Source organism: Protopterus annectens, chromosome 1.part2 (assembly GCF_019279795.1).
Source record: "Protopterus annectens isolate FY-2018-M chromosome 1.part2, PAN1.0, whole genome shotgun sequence".
Taxonomy (NCBI): Eukaryota; Metazoa; Chordata; order Ceratodontiformes; family Protopteridae; genus Protopterus; species Protopterus annectens.
In genome coordinates, this window is record NC_056727.1 from 473,941,127 (window position 1) to 473,953,192 (window position 12,066).

The 12,066-nt window shown below is 45.1% G+C and overlaps 1 protein-coding gene across 1 annotated transcript in view; it reads right to left on the reverse strand.

Annotated features, from left to right (window-relative positions):
* Window positions 1-12,066, reverse strand: part of RALGAPA2 (Ral GTPase activating protein catalytic subunit alpha 2) — a 4,189,194-nt gene that overhangs the window by 3,780,365 nt on the left and 396,763 nt on the right. Inside the window, exon 5 of the mRNA XM_044060158.1 lies at window positions 9,112-9,155. Within this exon, the coding sequence (XP_043916093.1) occupies window positions 9,112-9,155 (44 nt within the window). The remainder of the gene's footprint in view (window positions 1-9,111; window positions 9,156-12,066) is intronic.

A 12,066-nucleotide genomic window follows, 5' to 3' on the forward strand; every position in this document is an offset into this window, starting at 1 on the left:
AGGACAGGAATTTCCAATCTACTGACGCAGCTGGTTCGAATGAGGGAGCCACCAACGCCTGCAGAACTAGGGTAAGGTCCCAAGGAGGGACGGAATCCTTAACTGGGGGACGTAAAAGAAAAGTACTTTTCAGAAAAGCTTTACACAATCTCAAAGAGGCCAGAGCATTCAGATTTTTGCCAACATGAAAATTAGATACGGCTGCCAGTTGTACTTTCACCATTGAGGAACTAGCCCCTTGTTGGAAAATATATGACAAAAACTCCAACACTGCAGGAACCGGGGCTGTAAATAGATCTAGGTTTCTCTGAGAAGCCCAAATAGCGAAGCGTTTCCATTTGCTGCGATAAACCTTCCTAGTGGAAGCTTTGTGGGAAGCCACCAAAATATTCTTTACTGAAGATGATAGACCAGGAGCCCTTGCAATCAGGGAAACTGGAGCAACCAAGCCATCAACTTGAGGCTGCCCAGATTAGGCGGACTGACGCCCGAGGGATGAGAGATGAGAACCGAGCAGGGATCCAGAATCTGAGGAGTATTTAGAAAGTACAGTTTTGTACCTACCATAAATGTAGATGTCCGAACAGGATAGCATCTGCAGTCTTAACAAATGGGTTGTCCTGTCGTCAGGCAGCCCTTTGGTCGGCCGGATTCCAAAGTCTGGGTCTGGCCTCGGCTGGTGTCGCACTTCACCCGACGTCATCTCTGCTGGTCTTCGGATATAAAGGCATCAGCCGACGCCATTTTCCTCAGTGTTTCTTGCCCCAGATGCCAGTTGCCCTCTTGGAAAACTAAATTTTGGGTAAATGCCAATGTTTCCAAAAAAAAGGTAGGCAAACACAAAAAATAAGCATGTATGTACATATATATACAAACAAATACACCATAAGAGATCCCCCCCCAGCTAGCTATTAGGAGGGTAAATACCCTAGGAATACCACAGAGGGGAAGGAGGGTGGGTAATCCTGACTGCAGATGCTATCCTGTTCGGACATCTACATTTATGGTAGGTACAAAACTGTACTATGTCCTTCAAGGATGCATCTGCAGTCCTAACAAATGGGTAGAATACCATAGCCAAACTAGGGGAGGAGGAAGAAGAATTATGGTGTAGTTAGGATCCCTTGCAATACAGCAGTGGCAAACCCTGCTCGGGATCTAGAGTATAGAGGTAAGTTATAATGCTTGGCAAATGTATGCACGGAGGTCCAAGTAGCTGCCTCAATAATGTCCTTGGTAGCCACTCCTCGTAAGAAAGCTGTGGTAGTGGCTGTAGCCCTTGTAGAGTGAGGTCTTATGTTCTGTGGAATTGGCTTTCCATGGTAGGAGTAACAGAATCTTATGCAATTTCCTATCCACTTGGAGATTGTCTGTTTGGAAATTGCTTTTCCTTCCCTTCCTGTTGCATAGGCTACTAGAAGCTGGTCAGTTTTTCTATTGCCCTTGGTTCTGTTCAGGTAGTAGCGCAACTGTCTATGTACATCCAAGGTATGCAGCAGTCTTTCCCCCCTGTTCTGTGGATTGGGAAAGAAGGTAGGTAGGTGGATTGCCTGTTTTAGAGACACTCTGGATACCAGCTTAGGCATAAATGTAGGATTAGTTCTCATGGATACTCTATTTGATGGAAGATTAGGAAGGGTTGTACTGTCATTAAGGCCTGTAGTTCCGAAACCCTTCTTGCTGAAGTAATTGCCAGTAGGAAAGCAATTTTCCAGGATAGGTGTTGAAGATCTGCTGTTGCTGCTGGTTCGAATGGAGGGAGTGTCAATTTTTCTAGCACAAAGTTCAAGTCCCATGCTGGTAATGGTGGTTTCCTAGGAGGTTTTACATTCTTGATTCCTCTGAGGAACTGCCCGAGTAGAGGATGTGAGAAGACAGGGGGATCGAAGCTGTATTCTGCAGAAATAGCTGATGCATGTATCTTGATGGAGGAATAGGACAGGCCTGTATGGAGAAGCTCTGCCAAATACTCCAGGATGTTGGCAATATCTATATCTTTGACACATCTTTTCCTCTTTCAGTGCTCCAAATGACAAACCTTTTCCATTTCCCTGCATAGTTCCTTCTTGTAGAAGGTCTGCGGGCCTCCAGGAGAATGTCTTTAACCCTTTGGGATAAATCTGGGTTAGTTGTTGTTATGTAATGTTCCAGGCAGTTAGTTGCAGAGTTTTTAGATTTGGATGCATGATGTTGTAGTCGTTCTGAGTTAACATCAAAGGCATCAGGGGAAGTGTCCACGTTCTCCCCCGAGACATGCTCCTCAGCAATGGATACCAGTGTTGTCTTGGCCAATTTGGGGCTATCAGAATTATCCTTGGACGTTCCTCTTTGATTTTCAGTAGTACCTTGTGCATCAAAGGAAGAGGTGGAAATGCATATGCTGTCAGGCCTTTCCAACTGAAGGATAGAGAGTCCACCTTCCATGCAAGTGGGTGGTATGTCCTTGTGCAGAATTTCTTGAGCTGGTGATTGAGTGGGGATGCGAATAGGTCTATTTGTGGCATTCCCCATTTCTGTGTGATGGCCTTGAAGATGTCCGGGTGTAGCATCCATTCGTGAGCATCCGAGGTAGTTCTGCTTAACATGTCTGCTAGGATGTTTTCTTTTCCTGGTACAAATATTGCCTGTAACTGAATGTTGTAGCTCAGAGCCATATTCCATAGGTCCAGAGTCATTCGGCATAGAGGGTATGAATGAGTGCCTCCCTGTTTGTTGATGTACCACATGACTGTGGTGTTGTCTGTCCTTATCATCAAATGGCCTTCTTTGAGGAATGGTCTGAAATTCTGGATTGCTAGTTTTACTGCCAGCATTTCTTTTTGATTTATGTGCAGGTGCAGTTGATCTGGGGTCCATAATCCTTGTATGCATTTGTCTAGCATGTGGGCCCCCCAACCTAGGTCTGAGGCGTCCGTTGTGATGGTTTGGCTTGCTTGAAAGTTGTGGAAGGGCAAGCCTGGGTTTGACTGGCATGCTTGAGCCCACCATAAGAACTCTTGTTTCAGGCATGGGATTAGTGGTATTTCGGTTTCTAAGCTGTGCCTGTGTTGAGACCATAAATTCTTTAGGTACCACTGTAGTTTTCTCATATGCAGTCTGGCATGGGGGACCAGGATTATGCATGATGCCATGAAGCCCAAGGCCTGCAGTACTTTCCTTGCTGTTAGTTTGTTCTGTTTTGTTAATGCCAAGAAGTAAAGAGGGAGTTGTTCTTGTTTTTCTGCAGTTAGGAATGCCATCTGTTTTACTGTGTCCAATTCTGCACCCAAGAATGTTGTTGTTTGGGATGGTATTAGTCTTGACTTTTTTAAATTGACTGTGTATCCCAGGGCTTGTAGTAAGCAAATGACTCTTTGTAAGTCTTTTGTCAGCTTGCTTTTGTTGTCCGCTTGTATCAGGCAGTCGTCCAGGTATGGATAAATTTGGATTCCCTGTAGCCTGCAATGAGCGATTACTGATGCCAGGCATTTTGTGAATACTCTGGGCGCAGTAGATAAGCCAAAGGGCAATGCTGAGAATTGTTAATGCTCTGATCCTGCAAGAAATCTGAGGTATCTTCTGCAATTTGGTCGTATGGGGACGTGCAGGTATGCCTCCTTGAGATCTAGAGTTACCAGCCAACACTCCTTGCCCAGCATGGGCAGAAGTTGCTGTAGGGTCAGCATTTTGAATTTTGGAACAATGATGAATGTGTTTAAGGCGGACAGGTCGAGAATAGGTCTCCAACTTTTCTCTTTTCTTGGTACTAGGAAGAGTCTGGAGTAGAATCCTTTGCCCTGTTCTGTTGGTGGTACTCTTTCCACAGCTCTCATCTTTGTTAATTGAGCTATCTGTTTTAGAGCTTCTGTTTTCTGATTTGGAGGTAGGTTTGGCATTCCTCTTTTTACTGGTAAGGTGTGGAAATGAAACCTGTAGCCTTGGTCTATAGTCTGCAAAATCCACTTGTCTTTTGTGATATAGTGCCAATTTTTTGAAAATAAGGCTAACTTTCCGCCTAAGGGTGCTGCTATTTGTTCCCTGGTAGGTGGTGTCAGAGCCAAGTCACTGTGATTGTCCTGTTGCAGTGGCAGTGGTTGTGTCTGTGCCTCGCTGGTTATTGCCTTGCCACTGGCGTCCTCTGTAGGCACCTCCTCTGGATTGATTTCTGCCTCTGGAACGTCTATTCCTGCCTCCCTGAGATTTAGAGGAGTCTGGAAAGGACCAATTTTTGGAAGGCCAGTTCCTGCTAAACCTTGGGGGCTGAACCTGTAAGAAATCTTTAACTGTTTGTACAGATTTTGCCTTCTCTTCCATTTTCTTCATTACTTGCTGGGCAGGAGAACCAAATAGACTGGCCTTATCCATAGGAGCATCTAACAGCTTTGCTTTAACATGATCCGCAAGACCTGTTCTTTCAACCATGCATGCCTTCTTATAACTGTGCCAGTCATGGCTGATCTAAATGAAGCCTCCAGTGCATCATAGCCACATTTTAAAGAATGGTTACTAACCTGCTGAATGTTATTCACCATTTCTAAAACATATTTCTTATCTAAGGAATCATCAGAGGACAGTTTCTTAGTTAACTGATCAAGCATAAACTCTTGGTATTGGATCATATGAAACTGACAGTTCAAAGCTCTAGCTGAGAGAGTAGCAGAGGTGTAAACTTTTTTACCCCATCTCTAAGGACCTGGATTCCCTTTCAGAAGGGAGAGGGTTTTTGCTGAGGTCGGTTACTGCCTTAGGCCCCTGGGAGATAGTCTCAGGATCTGCAAGTGGGGCCTTGTATAGGTGGTGATGAGTGTCCGGTACCCTGTAAAACCTATCGGGTTTGGCAGGGGCTGGAGGTAAGGTATCAGGAGCAGTGCAAACATCATTAAATGCATCATCCACAACAGGCAGAACTGGAGGTATAGCTAAGGGCCTATGTTGAGGTAAGTGTAGAAAGGTCCTAAGCCTTTTTCTTGAATCTGAGAAATCTTGTCCCTGCCATTGGAATTGCTCTCTCATGGCATGTAAGGTTTCCCCAAAGGAAAATTCCTCTGGTGGAGAGGCAGATGGAATAGATTCTTCAGCATCGGAATCTTCATAAGTAGAAAAAGGAGCCTCTGGATGGTCTGTAATGTCTGAATCATCAGAAGAATCATCTGAGGACACTGGCTCTGGGGGCTCTACTCTAGGTCTCTTTTCTGGAGGCTGAGAGGCCCTGTCTGGGTGAGATTGGGATCCCCTTATTAAAGAGATGAGATCCTCTGCCAGAGTAAGCATTTGAGAACTGGAACTGGGCCTGTGTGAGGGGCTTAACAGGCACTGATTTAGCAGTTTTGGCTGCTTTAGCCCTGGCAAAGGCCTTAATAGACATGGCTGCAGGAGGCCTAGCAGCACCACGTGCTGGGGTAGAGACATCCAAAGGGATGGTGTCCGATAATTCTAGAGGGACCACATTAGTAGGCAAAACTTCAGAGGCCGATTCAACTAGGGTAGCAGGAGCCTCGGTAGTAGTCATGGATTCTGCTGAAGATTGACCCGTTTGCTCGGTTTCGGCCGAAACCGAGACACTCGCGGTTTGCTTAACCGCGGTTTCAGCCGAAACCGTGGACCGCGAGTGTCGGTCTTTTTCTTTGCATTTTTTAACAATTTGAGAAGTCGGAGGATCCGACGGCATAATGTACGCAAAATCTGAGCCGAAAAACTGTTCAGCAAACTCCGACCGACGCCTAAGCGTTCGTCGGTTGAAGGAAGCACAGGCTAAACAGGCTGCTACGTCGTGGTCTGGGCCTAAACAAGGTAAGCAGTAAGAGTGGAAATCTTTATGAGGTATTTGTTTCCCACAAGTTAAACAGTTATTTACTTTTTCTGACATCGGCTGAGGCAAGAGAGAGTCCCCAACGGGGTACTTAGCTTTTTAGAAGTCTTCGAAGTAGTATTCGGTAGTAGTAATCTCTGGATCTGACCGACCGGCACTTGCGAACAGCTTCTGCTTCGGGCGCCACGCGGCAAGAAAGACTGAGGAAAATGGCGTCGGCTGATGCCTTTATACCCGAAGACCAGCAAAGATGACGTCGGGTGAAGTGCGATACCAGCCGAGGCCAGACCCAGACTTTGGAATCCGGCCGACCGAAGGGCTGCCTAACGACAGGACAACCCATTTGTTAGGACTGCAGATGCATCCTTGAAGGACATCATGAAAACAGAGGAAGGGGAACCACACCTGACGAGGCCAGAATGAGGCAATGAGGCTCTATGGTGTCAGGCTCCTTCCATACCCACGTGGTAATGAGATCCACTAATGGATCTGCAGGAGGGGACAACCAGGATGTAGATGAGCCCGTGCCAAAGGCCTCCAGGAATATTGACCCAACCACAGAGGGTTTTGGGGCTGACCAACCTCCCCTCTGGCGGAGGATTTCCATGATGTCTCCAAAGGAGACACCCTCGGGAGGTAACCTGGGGGAACCCTCACCTTCAGCCAAGTCAGTATCTCTGTGAAGGACTTGGGGGAGTCCATTTGCCTCCTTTTACACAAGTGCTTACGGGGAGCCTCCTCAGTGGGGCTCTCTGAAGAGGGCTCGTAAGTCACGGGGGGATGGTTCCATGACGGGATCCACCTGGGGGTCCTCTAGCACGGGCTGTCCCTGGGACAAGCTGAAGGGAGTCGTGATCAAATCCACGGAAGCCTGGGCGGTGTCTAAGGCAATGGCCTGGGGTCTCAATCCTTGGGAGAGAATGCTCTCAACCACGTCGAAGACAAACGGAGAGTGCACCTCCTTAGCAACCAACAAGGAAGAAGCTCTCCCTGGCTCCGTTGTGAGGATCGGGGCCGAGGACAAGGTAGCCAGGGTTCCGAAGGAACGGCTCAGATCCGACAAAGTCAGAGCCGAAGACACCTCCAGTCCCTCGCATCCGGCTCCCCGTTCTCAGCCCCGAGAGTTGCTCGGATCCGAACAAGTCGGATCTGAGGAACTCAAGGTAATCGCCGGCATCGAGGTTGGAGGAACCGTCGGCACCGAACCCCCAGCTCTGAGGATCCTCAGATCCATAAACCCCGAAACCGCAGGTCGAATCAGGGAAGGAGATATCAGATGGAAGAAGGGCATAGAGGTCCCCTCTCCAGCCGGAGAGGGGCCTGGAAAGACTTCCATTTGGATTTGGATCCGAATGAACCTCCACATCATCCTGTCCATGTGAAGCTCTGAAAGACTCAGAGTCGACCGTGAGGAGGTGACCGACTCGGATCTGGCTGGTCTGTGAGACTACCTCAAAGAAGACCTCTGGACCGAGGGCTCAAGTCGGCTCCGGGGAGAACCTCAGGGAATGGAGCCAAGGAGAGGTGGTCCTGACAACTTTACTAGGCGGGCTGGGAAATGGCTCCCGCTCTGGAGACCATTTGCAGTGCCTTTCCCCTTCTTTTATCCTTGTCTCTCTTATCTTTGTCCTTGTCCTTTGATTTTGTCCCTGTCTCAGAAGGCTTCAAGGGAGGTTGACTCCCAGCCTGGGGGGGGTTGTTCGGCTACTGGAGCCAATGTCGAGGTCGAGTCCAATGCAGAAACTGGTAGCAGGCCCTTAGCTACCAGCTTTGCCTTCCTTTTTTTCAACGCACTAGGGTTGAACCCTGCACACACACTACACGGCAAAGATAGGTGGGAAACACCCAGGCAAATAACACACAGAGTGTGGTCATCAACCGGTGAAAGCTTGTGGCCACATTCTGTGCATTTTTTAAAAGTTGATTTTGGCTGCTCTGCCATCACCACACACCACTCAGCCAAAACTAAACTAACAAACACACACCAAGGACGGATAGGCCTACACTACCTCACAAACTTAACTTTTTAAACTACTGGTGGAAATTGCCCACTCCCACACTCTCATGGCCTCGCGACATAGAGGGTAAGATCTGGTTCCTCCTTGTTTGTTGATGTACCAGACAACAAACATGTTGTCTGAATGAAATGCAATTGTCCCCGGGGGAAGAACAGCATGAAAGGCTTGTAACGCTAAAAGCACTGCCCTCCTCTCCAGAACACCAATATGCAAGTGCCCCCCCAACTGAGTTGAGAGGCATCCGTGGTCACTGTGGATTGGGCTGTGGGAGTTATGAAGGGACGGACCTGCCAAAATTTCAGGCGATTGGAGCCACCAGAGAAGAGAAATCTTGCAGGCTCTGCTGATTCGTACTGGATAGTCCATGGGGAGATCTAACCAAGACCAATGAACTGCCAGGGTCCACTGAAGCACCCGCATGTGAAGGCGCACACAGGGCAGGATGGAGATTGCTGCGGCCATGGAGCCTAGGGGCTCGGAGAACATCGCTCACAAAAGACCTGCTCTCAGTGTAAGTGGTCACTCACACTGAGAGCAAATCTTTTGGAATCAGGCCCGAAATGCAAAATGCTGAAAAATAAATAAATATACTAACTGGTTGCACTATGGAATAAATCATAAAGATGAGCTTATAAGAATGATGTAGACATTACCAATGGCTATGCAAATTGTACCGCTACTATATTCTCTCCACAGTGATTCAGTCAGCTGATACTTCACATACTCAACCAATGAATATTTTATTTTCTAATCCATATACTCACAAGATTAAACATTTTTAACCCATATGTACAAACATAAGTGCACACAATATGCATGCATACACTGCTCCTCTGTTATGTTCTGCTGTCTACACAGCTGCACTGAAATCCAATAAATGAAACCGCAGGAGAATGATCAAGTTCCAGTATTAATTTAGACTGCCAAGGGAGCCATACTCAGGAAAACTACTCAAAATGTAATTTCCAAACGTAATATGGTGAACATATCATCCAAACCATGGGTGGCTTAACAGTGAGGTAAGTACCACCTCTGGTGAGAAGATGGCTAGGATCAGTATAATGCAACAGGACACAGGCGCACAAACTGACAGCTTCAGTGGTGTTCATATTCTCATGCCAATAAATGGTCTTCCTGAAACACCAAAGAAAGGGCAACTTCACTCAGCAACAATTTCCAGTGCAAGAAGGAGACAAAACCCAAGATCATAAGACTACATTTTAACATACAAAAGCACACAATATTAATAAATAACGCTAGGAAAAAAGCAAACAGGCATTGGTAAATGAACCAAAAAATCAATACCTTCATGGAATTTCCAGTGTGCAAAAGTTTCTTCAAAATAGAACCTAAAAAAAAATAGATTTCCCATGGATTTAGATTCAAAATATAACAGCAACATCTTAACAATAGCTCCAAAAAGACTGATGTGTCTGTTCCACATCTACAGTACAAAATACAGGATTCAAAGATTTGTGACATTGAAAATTAGATCCTTTACTTAAAGCAGACAACAATTAAATCTTCACACTATGTATTCTTAGTGCACAGTAGGATTTCAAACAATTCTTTGCTGTACTCTTCTTTTCAGCCATTCTACCTTATTCCCTTCTTTCTGCCCATCTTCCTGTACCTAGTTTCCTGCCTATCCCACCTTGTTTATTATGTATACAATATAATACACTATCAACTATTGGTATGTAGTACTGTAATAGTATGCATGTTGCTGATTTAGATGATTGTAGTCAGAACATTTAACACGTAAATTCCTGTATAGATCTTTGCCCTTGTTATGCTCACTAATCTGTTATCTTAATTACTGTTCTCTCAGAGTTACGTTCTCTGCTGTATATTCTTAATTCAAGAATGCGTTACTGTTCCCTGCAGGATAATGCTAACAATGGTCTATGATTATCCATGTTCTACCCCAATTAATACATTTAAGTAAGGAAATAAATAAAACAGTGAATGAATGAATGAATGAAAAAAAAAATTTATACTGCACACCTGCCAATGTGGATAAGAATGAAGCCCAAAGAAGTAACTGACCCAATGGTATCCAATTATTTGGCAAAATATATATTTTTTTCTTTTACTCTTTTTGCCCTCTGCTGTCTGTTGATCATTAGCCAATTTCCAGCCAATCATCTAATTCATTCCCCATCAAAGTTAAGTAGGGGGTTATTCACACAGCCATCAGTGCTGGTTCGGGATTTTTTTTTTTTTCCTGCTAAACCGTACTCCCTGCACACACTCAGCAAAGCACTAGACAGGACAGGGGATGTGCAAAAGGCTGACCATGGAGGCCATCCAGACACTTCCATGAGTGGTGCTCCCTCAAAGCAGCCCTAACCCCCCCCCCCAAAAAAAAAAGCACGTAGCAGCAAGCTAATATATTTAACCCAACCACAGCTTCCTCTTGGTAGGTCTTATGCATTCCTGTGCTATCTGGGTGGCATGACAAAGCCAGGCCAAATCCTGGCAGTCTTCAATTATGGGTCCACTGTGGTAAAGAAAAGTCTCAGTAAGACACGGAAACAAATTCTGAAGATGATGCTGTGAAGAAATGGCCATCATCCCTTCTCTCACTCCCCAAAGACCTTAAATTTGGTGAATCTTAAAATGAAAACAAGAGAAGTGGAGGGGGTGTACATTAATACCATATCACTCCTACAAAGGAGTTTGCAAAAAGGCTTGCAGCATGGTGAAACAATTTTCCTGGTTGGTTCTACATACGGTGGACAAATTTCAGGACATTGTAAACTGGATCAGGAATACCTTGATAACATGCCCCAAACTTAAACCAGATCCCCCTAAGAAATGTTCCTTGTTGGCAAAGGCTCCCAAGCTAGGTATCATGGTACCCATGGTGGCCTTGAAGAGGAGCACTGCACCTCAGTCTTTTGCTGCCCATCTTCTGGACAGAACAGAAAAATCGATGCCATTGCAATGTCATTGGCTCAAAAGGTAGAACACACACCCTTCTGACACTGGAAGATCAGAAGGATGTGGGTTCTATTCCCACATCAGGTGTTTGGATTCATTTTTTTTTCAGAACTAACACTGCAATGTAGTCAAGGGTGCTGTGCTCCTGAGGCAGTGGCCTTCAGCTGAGATTGTCAAATGAAGTCCCTTCTGCTTTTGTTGGTGATAGCTTAGGTGGACATAACAGCACTTATCAAAAACAGTAACGGGGTTTCCTCTGTGTACTGCTAAAATTCCTAGCCAGTATAAACATTACCTTGTCTCTCCCTTGAAAATATGCAATGTCCAGTGGATCTAACAGATAGTTTACTTACTTGGTCAACACAAGTTATCACAGGCAATGGACAGCCTAACAAAATACTTGTATTCTCTTGTAGTTGTTATGATAACCATTTGACATGTTGGAACCTACTAGAAAGAAGGGAATATTCCCTTTTCTCCAAAGTATGGCAATCTCGAAACTGGTATATACAAGTTTGGGAGGTATAGGGGGCTTAGCCCCCCCCCCCAAAAAAAAAGAGAAAATGTAAAAACAGAAGAGAGATGATTTGCTTTTCTCCTGGGTTTTTGATCTACTCTGCTGCTTCTATTCTTGTCATTCTATTGTCTGGTATTATACATTCTTTCAGTGTCTCACTTATTTTAAACACCTCTAGGTGTAATTATCTTTCCTCTACATTACTGGAAGACATCTCCTGTACACTAAAGCAGAAAGTTTAACTACAATATTCTTCACAGCCAGAACTTTTTCTTCTTTTCTGACTGACTTTCGTTTACTTTCTCCAAACTTCTTAGCAAGCAGAGGCAGATAAATATTACCCAGTAAATGAAATTCACTCAGATTGACTACTTTTACTCACTTTAATGATTTCTCACTTTACCAATTTCTCAGTTTTCACACTGTGTCCCAGGCCTGACATAACTTTTAAGGAAACTAAAGACATGGAACTGGAGCCTTGATGGAAATTCGATAGCATAGCTAAGCATACTTTTCTGAGTAGCTAAGACTAGGGTCAAACTTTTATGAAAAATGCAAGGAGCTGTAATGGGTCAAGTCCTTTATATGAAGCCTGAACAGAAAAAAGTTACTTTTTCTGTTTTCCTAATATAATGCTGCTCTGAAATAGTTAGAACCTGAACCTCCCTAAAAGTAAAGTTCTTACCCTCAACGGAACTGATGAAATCACAGACACTGACGTATGGAGGATCCGGGTGGAAATCACCACATGGATGGGGCAGGGAAGCCTTGAAGCATCTCAGACAGAGGTGCCAAGA